Source organism: Tenebrio molitor, chromosome 2, assembly GCF_963966145.1.
Source record: "Tenebrio molitor chromosome 2, icTenMoli1.1, whole genome shotgun sequence".
NCBI lineage: Eukaryota > Metazoa > Arthropoda > Insecta > Coleoptera > Tenebrionidae > Tenebrio > Tenebrio molitor.
The window spans coordinates 5352719-5369876 of NC_091047.1; the positions used below are offsets into that span (position 1 = coordinate 5352719).

General features: G+C 39.5%; 2 protein-coding genes and 1 long non-coding RNA gene across 8 annotated transcripts in view; all 3 read right to left on the bottom strand.

Moving 5' to 3' along the window:
- Window positions 1-503: 503 nt before the first annotated feature.
- On the bottom strand, window positions 504-1784 carry LOC138124525 (general transcription factor IIE subunit 2-like). Of its 2 annotated transcripts, XM_069039592.1 has the most exons (6): window positions 1696-1772; window positions 1571-1643; window positions 1399-1500; window positions 1184-1346; window positions 931-1131; window positions 504-882 (listed from the first exon to the last, which is right to left on the bottom strand). In XM_069039592.1, the coding sequence occupies exons 2-6, from the start codon at window positions 1630-1632 to the stop codon at window positions 535-537; spliced, it is 876 nt and encodes a 291-aa protein (XP_068895693.1). In that variant the 5' UTR covers window positions 1633-1643; window positions 1696-1772; the 3' UTR covers window positions 504-534. The 2 variants fall into 2 exon arrangements, with proteins under 2 accessions (XP_068895693.1, XP_068895692.1); XM_069039591.1 differs by having other exon boundaries at window positions 1571-1784.
- A 3865-nt stretch (window positions 1785-5649) lies between these two features.
- Window positions 5650-17158, bottom strand: part of Polr2H (DNA-directed RNA polymerases I, II, and III subunit Rpb8) — a 68134-nt gene continuing 56625 nt past the window's right edge. For all 5 annotated transcript variants that reach the window (XM_069039598.1, XM_069039600.1, XM_069039601.1 and 2 more), the window contains 2 exons: window positions 16179-16362; window positions 5650-5829 (listed from right to left, as the gene is read on the bottom strand). In XM_069039598.1, coding sequence (XP_068895699.1) covers window positions 5712-5829; window positions 16179-16362 — 302 coding nt within the window. In that variant the 3' untranslated portion in view covers window positions 5650-5711. The remainder of the gene's footprint in view (window positions 5830-16178; window positions 16363-17158) is intronic.
- On the bottom strand, window positions 10602-12484 carry LOC138124535 (uncharacterized). The gene is made up of 2 exons (XR_011157176.1): window positions 11162-12484; window positions 10602-10994 (listed from the first exon to the last, which is right to left on the bottom strand). It is a non-coding gene; the product is annotated as an uncharacterized lncRNA (long non-coding RNA).

Consider the following 17158-nt stretch of genomic DNA (forward strand, 5'->3'; position numbering starts at 1 on the left):
TCTGCTTTAATTCAGCACCAATAGCCAAAGCTATGGGGTTTTTTAGGTGAAGTTGGTAATGTAGGTATTAAATTATAGCAAAAAACCATTGGAGATGGCATAAAAAAGAATAATAAAAAGACTTAGATAGTAAAATTATCGTCAGAATTACCAGCCTTGACCTTTCGCTTCTGTTTTCATGACTTTTCATTCACTTTCATAAAGTTTTTCTTTATAGCGTAAATATGTATTAAATAACTACTTTGTTACAGGAAATAATGTCGAGGGGTTTTTCTAGATAGAATAATGAAGGTAATCATAGGAAAGCCCAACAAATGGAATTAAAGCAAAACCAACAAATCATGAAGAACCAATTAAAATACTTAGAAATCAAAATAGGTTACATCGAAATGAGCGAGGTTATGGTCCTTTTCAAAGAGAAAATTCAGAATCGCGACCGACAGGTGGCATAAAATTATAATATTTCATATTTGTGTTTGTGGAAATTTGTAATAGATATGTAGTAGTTTTAACATATAAATTTATTCAATTGTATTATACAGAGTTTTTCTGGGTGAGGGTGTTGTCCGAGTAGGTTTCAAGGACGTCAGCTAAGTGCTCGTTATCTCTTGGTTTCTTGAAGGTTTTCTTGCGCTGGCTCGCTTTGTGTCTCTTTGGCGCTACGGGTTTCTTAGGTCCGTGGTCCTGCATCGAGCGGATACCTTGTTTTTCTAAATATTCGTCTATTTTCGCGTCGTCCATTGCGTCAACAGCGACGGAACGCCACAGTTTTTGGAACTCTTCGTCTATGGGTAAAGTGGCGGTTCTATCGTTATAAAACAATACTTTTTTCTTATCTATCGGTCTTATTATAAAAATTATTTCATTTTGATTTTGCAGTATCTAAAAACGCAAATGTGAACACATTACTAGAATAATCGCAGTGCATACTTTTAGCGCTTTTTCACAATGTGGCAAAGACTCTTGTACATCATCTAGCAAAACCCCACCCAAACCCTTCAAGTCCTGCTGCTTCAACAATTTCAATAAACTCTTCCTATCCTTCAATTTGTATGGAGCTTTAAACACAAACTTTCCATCAGGGGTAACTTCAATTTTTGGGTTATCTACTAAGGACTCAGTTTGCAGCCACTGAAAACAGCGACATTAACACTCGACTCATCAACAATTTGCACAAATTTACTTGTTTGACTTTATTTCCTACATCTAATTGATTAGTTTCATCTAAAATTTCTTCCAAAGAGAGCGGATATGTTTCACCATCCTGATGCCTCTTTCTCATGTGCTTCACAATCTTTGCAAGCACACCAAATCTGTATTGCGTACTTCCCGTTGCTGTCTTGTATCTGCAACAATTACAAACGTAGACAGCGCCCAGAACATCTTTGAGTGTCTTACGTGTTGATATCGAGCTTGGGTGTACTACTGGTAGAAGATTTGAATCTTTTAACGTCATCTCGAGCAGGTTCTGGTCTCGATTCAGTCTTTTTTCGCTCTACACTGAAAATTTTTTACATGTTTGGTTCAGAAAAAACCTATATTTGTTGGTAGGTCAAGTTTTTATACTTACGTCGGAGTTGTAAGTGCACGTTTTTTGAACAATTCTCGTTCTTTTAATAAGGCGGGATCCATTTTTCTTTACTCTAGTTAAATAAACAATAAATTAAATAATAATTGCGCTAATTTTGGAATCACCATCTGTATACTATCGTCATTTCAAAATCATAGAATACACTGCTTGACACATGTTTGACAGCTAGTTTGTTTTTGTTTTTTTATACCTGAGTCTTGGCGCCATCTAGCAGTTACAAGCACTAAATTCAAGAACGAAGGCGGGATTTTTAAATTCACAGAACTTCTAATACACCAAATTCTATAATAGTACAAACATTTTTTGCGGCAACGTGCTCTTCTGAATTTACGAATTTTTGAAGCTAGTTTTCACAATAAAAAGCAATTACGTAAAAGAACTTTTTATTGCAGTGGAAAATAAAAATACGAGTATAAAAGTCAAAAGTGAAACTTTATTGATTTTATCATACTTATACAAAACATCATGCACATAAATGTATTTATAATAAACCATTTTTCTTAATTCTATGTGGCTACATTTTCTCTAAAAATTGGTTGTTTAAGTTAATAAATAAGAGTTCGTGTAACTGTTTATGCAAGTAAATAATACAAACCTTTTCAAAAAACAATATTCGTATTTGTAGAATTACACTTCTTTCTTATTTGTTAAGCAGGTATTCTAAGTACAGAATTGTATATGTATACATAGAAAGATCAAGGATGCATTAAGTAAATAAGAATAAACCATCTTGTCTTGTTATTAAAGCTAAAGAGAACATTACCAGAATAATTAATGTTATATCAGGTGTGTCAAAAAGGACGGACAGGCGTTATAGTAGTATAACATTGCATAACACAGACCCCAATTTTGTACCCAAAACTGTTCTGCAGGTTTCAGTTAAAGAAGAAACTCTCAGAAAGTGAAAATGGCAGCAACGCAATAGGTAATTAAAAACTACCGTATGTAGTTGTCATGGTTACATTTTTTTTTCTCTCAGTCGTTGGTCAAAACATTCACACCGGCATCGGCATTGCCATTTAGAACACAACATTGGTAATTTTTTACTATTGGGTTGGTAGCACCTTCCGCGCTGATTACTAGATTATTAAAATTTAAAGCGTCGGTGTCGTCTACTACATACGACCACACAACACGTTGAACATATTCTTCCCCTGTTATTGCTCTTACCTTTTTGAATTGCTTATTTTGTGTGTTAATGACAATAAATTTTACAATTGCAAATGTGACGAAACGCCCATTTTGTTTAAAATGAATTGATGTTTCCGTCTGTCTACGTTACAATGCAATTTCCCCTGATTTCTGCTTGGAAAGTACTATGGCGGCCAAAAAATTTTGGCCCTCATTGTCTGTCAATTCAAAAAAAAAAAATTGTAATCCGTACTTTATTGTCATCATGATTACCGTCTTGATTATGAATGTTATTTTTTGGGTAGTAAATTTCAAATCTCAAAATTATTTTGTCATTTCTAGTACACCGAACTTCAGGTTATCTATGTACGATTGCTCTAATTTTGTTCATTCATGTCGGATTTTTGGAATATCTGAGCTTCAAACAGTTTAAATTGATTGTCAAACTGACAAGAATCGAAAGTGGGGTTACGATTCCTAAAGGTTTATTTACACTTTACTTAAATGTCAAGAAAGTGACGGCCAAAATTTTTTGGCCGCCATAGTACAAAACACGGCGTGCGGGAAATTGTTGTTTCCGCACTTCTAAGACAACCGGCAAATACCGATTTTGAGGCTACGAGTACAAAAAAGAAAATACAAAGTACCTAGTAAAACAATTGATTATTATGATGCGAAGAAGAAAACATTTCTTTTTCTTTATTTGCTTCCAAGTCCATGTTTTTTACACCTCTTTTTGATTTTTTGGAAGAAGAAGCGAGCATATATCACACCTCTTATGTTTTTTGTCGATACAGTAATACCTTTATCTTCTTCCTGTTGTTGCTTAGAGATTACATATTTTAGGTTTGTCTTAGCAATGTTCTGTGGTTCTTCTTTTAAAACTGTCGCTATAAATTTGTATATTTAATTAGAATCTACATCACGGTCATATAAACTTTTCCAAAACATTCTCTTCTTACCCATCGTTATTTGATTTTAGCGTCTTTTACAGCGTGAGCTTGGGAAAATTTATACCGGTTCAGAACAAACAAGAACTTGCCTTTTTTAGTCAACATAATCGTAACATCTCTTTTAAGAAATATCAAAACACAAAATTATTATTTTTTGCATATTTAAATGCTAAAGTCCTCTAAATATGGCCACGTAATTTTTCAACTTTCCAAGAACCTTTCAATATCTCTTCCAAATTAGGAACAGTGGTCTAATTCGATGTCACCGGTGTCAAAAAATAACATTTATGAATAAAATGAAGTATTGCAGGCGTTGCAAATTATCATGTCGTAGCGGAATTAATTTTAAACATTGAAATTATAATTGTGCATTTACTATTATTATCTGATAATGGAGAAATTAAACGAGAGCAACATTTTACATTCGTAAGAATGGGTAATTTACCAACTTTATTGCCAAACGCGACGCCACTGGTAAGCAGATTTTTCGTGGAAATATCAAAGAAACGACAACGATGGGTGTAGATGGGTTCTTGTTAACCTAGAAAACAACTTTTCGATTTCGGCAAAGTTCACAGACGTTTATTTGTGGTTATTAATTTTTTCTTTAATGGAAATATGCAACAGTTTACTTACCTAATCTGGTACTTAAAGCACTTTCTAAAATCAGGATATCAAATAATTAAGAAGGTAAAAAGCAATATACTAAATCGAAATGGTATCCTCCTGTTCTTGTATTTGATCTTAAGACACTGATTCATTTTATCCATAAAAAGCACCAAGTCCAACGGCGGCCGCGATCACCGGGTGCTGAAAGCTGCTCTGGGGATGGGGCCCACGTTTTTTTAATCACCGAGTGCTCGGGGACTATTACGGTGACGGTTTGCGCTGGACAATATGGATTATGGAAGGTTTCGTAGAAAAAGACCAGAAAAGATCAATTTGACAGAACTGTTTGTGATATCCGTACGCTGATAGATTGCCGTTTTGAAATTCTAGTTCCAAAACATAACGCAGTGAAAAATACTAAACTCTCCATCTCAATTGTTTCATGTTATTTAAAAAACCGTGGTAGCCCTGCAGATTAATTCCCGTCACACTTGTCTCTGTGTCTGGCTTCTGTCAAAAAACGTGCAATCTGTCAGTGTACGGAGTAGGTATACAATCCTGCGATAATTTTCACTTGAATTGCAGGAACAGGCAATGAGCATGTACGAAAACTTTGCCTTCCTCACTCGTACCGTAAATAACTATTGCCTCTTTACTTTTGAGACATTCATTATTATTACTTTAAGAGGACTTAAATATGTTTCTTGGGCAGCAAAATTTAAACTAGTGCTGCCAACTGAACCATCATAATCACGGTTTACTCGACAGTTTTTAAGCACGTGAACTGTTTCCCGTTTAAAACAAAATGTCTTGAAAGTATGTTGGTCGCAGAGAAAATTGTTCTTTTGATAAAAATATTTTCATATTGACAAAATGTGTGACGTGCTCTGTGCGCCACATTCCACAAAACATTTTGTAATAAAATAGGAAAATTGAAGTGTAAAAAATTTAATATCATGGAAATTGCGGAATGTGGCGAGGAAGTCGACTCAGTTCTTATAAATATTTAACAGAACGACTTAGCTTAAAGATGCAAACTTCCCATTTATCAGAATAGCCTTCGTAAATAATTTGCGTTTGGATTTTTTATCTTTTGTCTGTTTCTTTAATTCATTCTTAAAGGATATTGTAAGTAATTGTGAGCGGTATATTGGGTATTTTTTGAGATTTTGCCAAAAATCACCGCCACTCGTGTCTTTCCCAGCGGAAAAAATTCGAAAAAACCTCGAGTTCCAAAAATAGCTTGTAAATAGCGAAAATGACTAATTCCGCTGTACGAGTAAATCCCCGTGGGCGGCCACGGCATTCGGCCACCTCACGATTTACCTTCTCTCGCGGCTTCCCCAGCCCAACAAAAACGCACCCTCTCGTATAAAATTTATTAAAACGCACTTAACCTAATCGTCTCTCGTACAATTCTCAAAAAACTACATAAATATCTTCTTCATGAGCAGGAACATGTGCTGGTCGACCTCGAAACTGTGCAAGTTGTTGGCGTCGCCTTGCAGCCGCATCAGGAGCCCTCCGAAGGACACGTACGCGGCTCTGCAAAAAAACAAAACAGTCAGTACAGGGCGGCAGTCGGTGGGAAATGACGCGGCGCATCCACCATTTGTGCAATTGGGACGGCGACGTCTGCAGCGTGGCGACCCCATCTGGTCGGGTGAACGATATTCATGAAGGTAGTATGGATAGTGGTCGTGATTAAAAAACACAACCAGCTAACCACACTGCCACCGTGTACATCGTTGCTGATGACGGCGCTCCTTATCTTCCAATAAATTTACCGATGGAAATAGAGCTCTGGATTTTACCGATCGATACTATCCTAGGAATGCGCGAAACATGAGATGACGACATCGCTCCGCCACAAACGGATAACGACGCTGCAGCACCAGAGCAAGTGCAGATAATCCGGATGGGATTACCGGAAAACGACAGCGATAGAAACAGCGCTCTGGGGGCTGCTGGCGCGGGGCCAGAAGGGCCCGGAGGCGAAATGCTCTTCTCGGTGCAAACGCGCAGTTCCCACCGAAATTGTGCGAACGCCGTGCCAAAGTACCGATGCACAAAGTCACCTTCAAAGAAGTTCCATAACCTAGGTGACTAGACGAACTACATTATTTTGACTTGAAGGTCAGCTATACATAAAAGAACATTCAATGACCCTGTTGCTTCTTGTCTAGGCGTTAGATAATGCTGCAGTCGTCCGAAAACCAGAATTCGCGAGTTGGATGCACCCGGTTACACAACACCAGAAACTGGAGGCGGGCGGACAAGTGGCGATCCATCTTAACAAAGGCTTTGTCTCAAAAATAATTTTATGCATTTATGTGTGCGCTCTCAACTAGATGGAGGAACCGAGGAGGGTCAAGTGCAGAATGCTGCGGTGTCACTCGTCGAATCCGTTTTTTTGCCGTGGGTGTGGCGTCATAAATCTCTATCACGGAAAAAAAAATACACATGTATTATGTTTTTAACTATGATTTACAACACGTTTTTATCTATCAAATGAATAAACTGCAACGGCAACGATCGAGCTGGTGGAGCTAAAACAGAACGGACAGTTTCGAAGAGTCCTGATTGCAGATATGACATCCGCGAGCTTCTCGATTTGGCTGTCACGTCCGAACTGTCAAATGTCAAAAACTAGGCTCTAGGAGGTGCAAACTTCCGATACTTCGATCTCGAGTTTTGTTTCAATTTTCGCTGAAAACACGACGCTTCTGGTTTTCGATAATGTTTAACAATTAACACGACACCCACTCCCGCTATCTATTACAGCTGTTTCTTGTTAATTATAAAATTGTTAAATTCAAGGCTCCTCTTGATCGAATTACGTTTAGAGGTAAATTTGCTTCTTCGCAGATGATTAGTAAAGAAGAATATAGCGTCTAAAGTTAAAAGCTAATTATTTTAATCCCGAAAATATGTAGCAAATCAAGATGGCGCTCGATGTGACATTTTACCCCAGCAAAATACAAATGATTTGCAATTTTATTGTTCAATTTTCAGTCAAAATTCAGTCTTAAATTTGTTGTCACCATTTGTTGACTGTCGCCTTTAGAGAAATTTTAAGAAATACATATCAGGAAAATTGCAGAATACACCAATTAAAAAAAAAAAAACAATATTTCTGTTTACTCACTTCAAAAGGAGTAAAATACAAATATCTTGTCGTTACCGTAATCTGTAAATTTAGTCAAAATAAAATTATTATCTTTGTTTCACGTATACTGTCATGCTGTGGGTTATAAAGGCTTTTGCCCATCAGGTTGTCCATGTTGTCAAGTTTAACCTCAATTTGTTATTAAATTATATCATATCTCTAATTTTCTCCTATAGTCGTTTTCAATGACATCCGTGTTATCGATATGACAGTATGTTGGCATCACTTGTTGTTTCAGTTTAGTAATTTTGAATTTCCCAATTTGACAATCTACCTTGACGCGGCAAATTGACAAATTCAAATTATTACCTATCATGGCTGACAAATCAAAGAAAATAATTATGTAGTCTGATTTGCATTCCTAGGATGACTTAGTTTAACCATGTTGAAGATTGAGTTCTTGTTTGTTGTTGATTTTTCATGAAATATGTATAATTTTTTTTTACCATAACCTCAATTTCATGTTTGACATTTTTTTAAACTAGGATTTGCTTATACTCTGAATATTGGTTATGAATTTGTGTGTACAACCTGCTACAACATATTAAAAATGACACTGACAGCACGGATGTCGTTGAAAACGACTATAAAGGTGTCTCAAAAATGGCGCCCAATCTCCTAAGGGTCTTAAAAAATAGAAGTCTGGTAAGATAAATCTCAATACAAAGTTTGATTTGTACAACTTGCTCTTAAATATGCTGATTTCAAAGAGATGTTTCTCCTTTATTAACAAATTTTACAGCTGAATTATAAATTATATACTTTACAGTTTTACTTTTTCCAAGAACCCTTTGGGTAGAACAAGACAGAAGTCCTTCTTTTTAGAGTAATGACCTACCAAAACACGCTAAAATAACAGCGGCAACACCGACCTCAAAGGAGAATTGGTTTAGTTGATTCTGCATACCAATCGATGTTGCCAAATTTGCTTACTTTAAACTCTGTATAACTTGGAAAGTAGCCAAAAGAAAAAAAAATCACAACGAAATTTAACTCAACTATTCTAATATCTTAACCACTCAAGAGATTGGGCGTCATTTTTGAGACACCTATATATGTATTTTTTTTTCAAAAACAACATATCTAATAGAACATCGTTTATTGCACCGTACAAAAAGCTTTTATGACACAAAGTTATTTTATATTTTGTCGTTACAAAGTAACAACAATGGTTTGTTACTTAACTAAATGTAACATACGAGAAAAGCAACAAAATACTCACCGCTAAAATCTTGTTGTAATACATTTTTATGACAGTAATTATCATTTATGGGCAAATATCTTCATAGATAATAATATGATTTAATATAATATGTATTTATTTACGTTCTTTTTATGTGATTTTATTTGAGGAGGCACTGTCTCCGTTGCCTCCTGAGAGGAGCCTCCACTGCTAAAAGGTGATTGTTTCTAATAAAACTTGTACGCGACATCATAACAGATCTTAAGAAAATGGTTTCTATCTTTTATTCTCCAATAAAGCTAAAATTTTTATGTAGAAAAAATATCGAAATAAAACTATGTAGGTACAAATATCCTCTACTTTCAATATTTAAAATAAACAAACATACGTTCCTTTAAAATTATATTTGTGAACGTGGTGTATTGTTCATGTTTCCACTAACGTCTGACGTTGCTTCTGCAGCTGTCAAACTATAAATGTCAAACGTCCCCTATTCAGCGAACAAAAGACGCTACGATTGCTACGAATTATTTCTTTTGCCAAAAACAGTTCTTTTCAGAACTGCCCAACGAAAAGTTTCCTAGTTTTGCAAAGTACTAGATTACGAAAAAGCTACTTGACTAGTGATTTTTTTTGAACGCTCGTAACATTCAGAAATTTCTTAGCCTGCTTGTGTGTGCCTTTAGAAAGCTCAATTCATCTCAAAACGAAAAACATTTTGTGATGTTGCCAGACATTTTCCAAAAAAATCGTTTTTTTACTATTTTGTTCAACTGCAACGTTGCTGTGATTTCAAAATTTAAGATGACTCACTGCACATACATTAATGCACTCGGAAAGTACGCAGCGGTTTCTCTTACGCAACATATTAAAACATTGTGGGCATCTTTTCATAACGCAGCTTTCAACTCTCGTATTATGTCACTGTTTAATTTTGTTTATGGTTTATTCCCAACATTCATTTCGGGGAGAGCTCAGATATATCTTTCTTAACGTTAACAGTGACAGCAACCTTGAAGATCGCGAGTAAGCTCAGACATACCCTTTACCATTTCCCAACACTTGACAAAGCTACTGTGGACTTTTGATAATTTGCAACGAAGCATCAGCTCCTTGATCAATCCTCGGAAAGAAGATTTAGAAGAATTTACTGAACGTGAGACTGCATTGTGTTCTTCACTCGCTTGTAGGCATTTTCCTTTTCGTTCTTCGAAAAGGTGCCGCCCGCAAACCACAAGATGCTGCACCCAAAGAGAAATCGCTTCTGCAATTCATCTTCTGGAGGTTGCGCCTCAAGATGTATATCTTTACGAGCGAGGCTTGGTGGGTCGGCTAACCGTTCCACTCCTCGTGCCGCCGCCGCCGCCGCCGCACATCTTTGTAACTTCTCATTATTTATGGATGCACTTACAGGTGCTTTATCTCGTTCTAAATTTAATATGACATCACGATAAAATACGATGACCTTGACTCGTGTTGCTGCATTGCCGGCCAAAAAATCCGCCAGACGATTTCTGATTTCTTGGCGGATTTCTTGGTGGCGATCCAATAATTTCATCACTGGTGGTGGTGGTACGTGTTCGGCGCGCCATAAATTATACATTTTTTTTTTGTATTCCTGGTTCACCACTAAAAATATTTACGAAAAAATAAAAACAAAAAATATTTTGTCATTATGGCCGGGTGCCAGTTCGAAAGAAGTAACAAAAATAAATTGTAACGTTTTACGTTTGCATTCGTGCAAGACTGCATAAATTTCCAGTGTCGAAACGTCGTTGAAAATAGGATAATCGTACGAAATTGCGGAATGATAAGGTGCGAAGAATCCGCCGCGCGGTGGCGCCACCGATGACGTAACGGTGTGAAAGGTCATCTGGGCGTTTATTTGAACACGCTGTACGGTGGGATTTTTCCGCGAGCAGAGGGGGAAATAATAAACGGGGTAAATATTGGTAACAAAACAAGTATAATAAAAAAGTTTATTTTCAACAGAACGTACAAAAATATCAGCCATAAGTTAACAAAAGATTGAAAGCAAAATATCGATGGGAAGTTTGAATTTCGCACAACATCTAGTGGCAAGCGCATCAATCAAGGAGGTACTCGACGAAAAGTGAAAGAAGAAGGGGAAAAATAAAATAAATAAATATGTAAATAAAAAAAGAAGACGAGTGCACGCAGTGGGCTGTCGTACCAGATAGTGCATTTACAGAATTCATTGGAAGGTGCAGTGTAAACGCGCATCTGGCACGGAGCCCACCACGTTCCGGAAGATGAAGGCCGGAAGCAGACCGGAAGATAGTGGACTGCGAACGGCCCCGTGCCCGATCAGCCAACATCCATCGAAAGCACCTAAAACTAACGTGACCATCAGCACTCGGACAACCCCATGCAAGTTAGAGGAAACCAAACAAGCCGTCGGGGCCGGCCTCCACCGGGTCGCAGGTGGAACCCGTCCCGTGGGATGGATTAGTGACAACGTAAACGGGTCCGGGTGGTTTTCCGTCGCTCTAAAACACTCTTACCGGCGGCGAAACTTTCCGACGCACCTCCGGCGGGCCCCGCGCGGACCCGGGGCCCTTCCGCGGGGCGCACTGCTGCGGCTTTAAAAAAACTGACACGTTCACGGGCGACGATGAGCGGGCAAGTGGCGCGGCCAGACACGGCGGAACAGCTGAGAGGACCCGTTCCAACAATACAGAGCTCATCTGGGTACAGCCCCAAAAATAACATACACCTTTCCTCGTGCATTATGCAAGCCTCTCCATGCCAAGACGCGAAAGTCGCGCTGCATCCACCGGCAGGACCGCGACGCGCCCGCATATAATTAGCGAAAATATTTAGATCACCGGGACGTGCAGAAGTTCAACGGCGACGAAGGTCGCAACCCTCCGCATGCGACGACCGACACCGCACCACAAACCGCCGCGACGGCCGACCCGCACGGGACCACCCCCGGATTTCGGTAAATATAATGCAAATTAAAAGTGGACGCAAATCAAATTAGCTGCCATTATGTAAGACGGCGTGTGCGCAGCCGCGCGCCGCAACGCAAAAGCAGGAATTGGATGCGGTTCGGCCGCAGCTGACGCTCTCGCCACTAGATGACACCGCGACCTGAAATCCTCCTCGTCGCTGGCTGATCCCGGAGCCGATCATGGATAATTGATCCGATTTTATTTATTTTACATCACGACCTGCCGTCCTTCTTCGACCAAGGTCGAAAATTGCGTGCCGAAAAAATTACTCAAAACAATCCCGCCGGTGTAATTTTAAAGGCGCACCTGTGTACATTATAAATTCGTGATTATACACCGGAAAACGCAAATTTCGACTGGTTAAAGATCAGATTTGTTCCCTCGCCCATTCGACTTCGATTGTTTTGTCAAATCAGTTCTTTCAACACGGATTCCTATTTTTCGACTCGCACAAAAGCACTATTCACCGCAACCCCCTTTCAGGGTGGTATCACGTTTGCTCTTTTTCCGCGATAAAAATAACCGAGTCGTATCGTATTATTTCGGTCGTAATTGTCGCAGTGGTTATTAAATTTGTCGTCCTTATCGAACACATAAATTCCGCCTTCATTGTTGACGTCGACAGAGAGCAGAAATACGATTCTACGAATAAGAGATGTTTTTAAATTTTATTTTCGATCAAACACACGATTCAAAGAATCTTTTATGTAACTCCACATTTCATTCAAGTTTCTGTATCCGGACAAATTACAAAAAGAATGAAATGGGGATCTCTATTAAATTATCTGTTCCTCGATTACAATTTTGCATCACATGTCCAAACAAGTTCTTATCGGCGCTATTCTACAAACCCCGTGACAAAAATGTCTTCATTTTCAGTCTACCGTTCAAGTTTCTGTCAATTTCGACAGACCCTTAATGAAAATGGTAATTTTACGTAGTCACAAGCGGACAAAAAGTTACTCTTTTTCGGACGCTGACCGTGGCGCCATCTGTTGGTCTATTTAGTAAGTTAACAAGGAAACCGACAAAACCGATAATTGTCCTGTCACCATAAATTATGTAAATAAGTAACCGTATTGCAAATAGTAAAGTTCTAGTTTTGTTGGCAAGCTGATAACAAATATGTACCAGAAAAAAAATTTGTTAATATTAAATTTATCTATTTGAAAAAGGTAGATACAAAATAAATTTGTACTTTTTCCAATGATGCCTTTTGCTTTGTAGTTCGTGAGATTGTCTAAAAAATAATGTGGACCTCTGTGCTCGCCTGATAAGCCTCGGCTGCGCCTCGGCCCGAAAATTCAGACTCGAATGAAAAAGGTGCACTTTCGGCCTTGGTACAGAAATAGCTGTTCTAGGGACACTTTGAGAGTTAGAAAAGTTATCAGTAAAATTCCACCACCTCTGTTTTCAAAATATTGAACCCAAAAATGTTTCCCAAGAGATTTTGTTTTTAAACGTCTGCAAGGTCCACCGTTATAAGTGAAACGTATTTCTAGTAAGTGGAATCGTTTAACAAGTCTTACAATTGTGAACCACAAATTCCGGAGAATGTTTGGTGCTTCAGTTTGGGTAACCTTCAACGGGAGCTTACGCTTGGAGCCATTTTCATCTCTTTCATGTTAACGTCAGAAACATTACTTGGGAGGTAATTCGCTCGATATGAAATTATGGAACAATAAACATGTCGTTGCGCTTTAAATTATCGAGAAGATTGTGATTTATGGCACATAAAACGTCTCCATCGAGACCAAGATCTGTCCGCTAATTTTAACATAAATTCCTTTATTCTCAAAAATAAAATGTGGATCGGCACTGCACCATGTGGAGCCACAAGCTATTTTTTCGATCACTCTTCCGTTCTATTTAAACTCTAATTAAAATTAATTCCGCAAGGGTATCTCCACCATCGCCTAATTAGGCTCTCGTGTTAAATTCAAAATATCCATTTGGGTATTTAAATTTTTGCAAGGTGTTCCCATTTATCACCCTTTGTGACACGTGTCACCACGTGAAAAATATCGCAGAAACGGTAAAAAAATTGTTTTTGATTTGGCACAAGAAATTGCAAAAAATCGAATAGCACAGCGGATTTGGGAGTCGTACGAGACACAACAATTCCACTAACAAATTACCTTATCTTCTGTTATCTAATTTCGCGAGTATTTTGCAAACGCGATTTGCATAAACATCACATAAATACATATTAAGTAGTAGCAATTATAAATCGTTGTGAAAATAATTGCGTTGATTAAAGCCACACAATTTTTTGCCGCGTCAAACACCGCCGACTTTTTTGGTGATGCACAATATTTTGAAAAACTCCACCACAAGAAAACAAGATGCTCCACTTCCTGCTTTCGATCACAGTTGAATTCACTTCCGGTATTACCGGATATCGGCTTCCGAATGTGCCATAACCCGTTTAATACAAGATCCCGACATCCTGTTGCCCCGCCCCGAGTCCTGGAAGGTGTTGGCCACAGCGAATCACCCTTCTTGCTTTTCTTTCTCGTTCGATTCAGTAAAATCACGCAAACGTGAACGAGGTGAAGTCTCAGACTCCTGTTGTACACGATCTCGGGTTCTATGGATGGAGCTTGCGAAAACCTCGGCGTACAAGAACCGCAAGAATTTTCTTTCAACGCGTTTCATTAAGCGTCAGAGTTTGTGATCTGTAGAGACGACGACTTCCTCTTCATTCCGAGTCAAAGACACACGCTAATAGTTCTTGGAAGTCTTTCTCGCAATCTTCAAGGTTAAATAATATTGTAACAAGATAATGCGCGCCGCCACACAACTGTTATAGTACACTGAACAAACTACAAAGCTCCCATAGTCTCAAAACAAAACGTTGCCATATTAGCATCGCAACACTGGAGTCCAGATGAAGTTGTTGGGGTTTTATTACGTATTTCATTTTTCTTCGACACGATCCTTGCACCAGACGTACTTCGTTCATTTTAATCACACAAGCTCTTCCTTCAAAAAATTGTTTGGATCGTTTTGGCCAAAGTCTCGTCTGGATGTTAACAAAAGGGGGGAAAAACAGATTTGCACTTCCGCTCCATTAAGACCGTTCCGTGTCATTAAAGTTCTTTCCTTGCGGCGTAGATTTTTTGTCCGTAAAGCTCGACAATGATTGTTTCCTCGACTTGTCATTATGATAATCCTGCATTAACCAGAAACATGATCTGGGTAGGTCAAGGTTTGTAAACGATTTTGAATAATAATCCGGTCGAAAATCCGTGCCGAATAAACGGAATCCTCTCTGATGCGCCAAATCCAGTCGAATCATTATTCATCGATTTGATATCGGTTTAATTGACGGACTCGCACAAAATTAATAAGCAGATGCGTATCTTTTGACGTCATCAGCCACAACACTCCGGCCATGTCGCCTCGTGCTCTTTTCTTTTGCGAAATTTATCTGTGAGAGATAAATCGGGGCGGCGACGAAAACTCCACTTAATTTGTGTCGTATCGCGTTTCACTCTCCCTTTTCGGCGGCGGCGGCGATAAAAGTGACGTCCTGCATTCGCCCCGGAGGAAGCGGAGACGGCGTCCGGGACGAAACGTCCCCGTGATCGATCTCCAAGGATAATTTTAGACCAGCGACGCGCCACTCCAACCGGAAGGAGTGATCGGCCACCCTGTCCGCTCTATTTTCGATCCTTCTGTTTCTGTTGATATTCCGATGGGAAACGTCGCGTCGCACCCATAATACCGGCGATAATGGTCGATTAATGGAGACGTGATGGTCGGTACGTGCACCGGCACGTCAAACGCGGCGACTCCTGGTGCTGGCGATGGGAAGAAACTGAGATACCACCAGCTGTGTTCACTGCTCGAGTTTAGAGTCAACACAGGGTGGTCCCCAGCACCTCCCCATCTAGACCGTTTTTGTCCCGGCGGACCATCGATCACGATCGAGCCATTTCCTCCTGTCCCGAGTGTCCTTCTCTACTACCGGAACTCGAATTGCTCTCTTCATTTCCAACAGCAAAAACAAAGAGACGCCAACTTATGCAAATCGCACGACACTATAAATATCTCTTGGTGGGATCGCTTCTCCAAAAAAAGCTAGGAGCGGCATCCTTCACGGCGAATTCTATCGATACCCAAAAGTTCAGTGGCCAATTTGATATTTGTTTTCTTCGGGCGAAGGTCGCGCCATTTCTTGTTCAACAACACTTTGTTCCAAAGTGCAGGTCCGACAGTTTCCTGCACCACGACGATCAAACCGTCCCAAACACGTCATAAAACTAATTAACGCACTCTATCTCTAATCTAGAATCTGAAACATCTTCCAAAGTGCCTAGATCTATCTCGCAGCGATCTACAAACCCTCGTGTTCCGATAAGGGAAAGCACCGAATCAAGACCTCTGCACCCTTCGGCGTCCCGCAAGGACCAACACCTGTCCCTCTGCTGTCGCGTGCGTTACAATCTCGTGTTTCCTTTCGGTGGTGTAACGACCGATACAGCGAACGCATCGCATTAAAATGCAAATTTCACGCGATAAATCCAATGCGGGCTGTTATTTAATGGGTTACACTTACAGTCTGCTCGACGGTTCCATGGCGGCTTCGTCACCCTCGATGCGGTAGACTTTCCCCGACATGACGTACTCGAAGCTGTCGGCACGCGAACCCTCCGTTTCCAAGCCTTGGGGGTTCCAGTCGCCGCTGTCGGGGTAGCCGTCTTCGCGCAGGGTTGTCGCCAAGACCAGACGGAACTTGTCACCTGGAAACAATACCAACAGTTTTCAAATTTGAACCGGACACGAGATCGATGTTGCAACATTGTCTTCTATTTGTTTTGACGTTGCGTCGTGACACAAACGGTGTTAGATAATCGAAAAATGTAATTAGACTAGTTTAGTGTGCGAAGCGCAGTTATTATCTTGGATTAGTTCGACTGCGTTATCTTTATAAACATTCAATTTGTTGATATAATTCCCCAGATAGCGAGCACATAAAAAATTCCAAATTGTAGTGTCATGGACCAGTTTTATTGGCAATTCCCAACAGATGCAACATTGCTGCAATAAAATTCTCCCTATCGAACCAACGCAGCAACGTACAAAAAATCAACTGTGCAAATTTTGAAAACATTCTGGTACATGCGAACCCTTCAACGTTGTCGTTCTTTGGGCGTCTTACTTGTAGAGATAAGATTAGTACATTTCTGAGCAAAGTGAGGTGATTTCGAGTGTCAAAAATTGCTAAAATCTTATCCCCCGATCGTTGAAGTGGCCACATCCGGGAAAATGTCAGAGCTCCTCGGCAAGATCTGAATTTAAAAAACTCGGACGTGTTTCCGCGAGAAAATTATTGCTCGGGGGAAAAACTATGAGACTCGATTCTTGGAAGCAAATTGAGAGAGAACTCTGTTAATAATTCCGGGATTCCGGGAAATAACCCTTGGTTGAAATTGAGTTTAATCCGATGTTGCTCCGGGAAAAACACCGCCGACTCGGTCTGCTACCAAGTATTAATTCCAGAAATGTTTTCAGGCAAATGATGAGCACGTCGAGCTG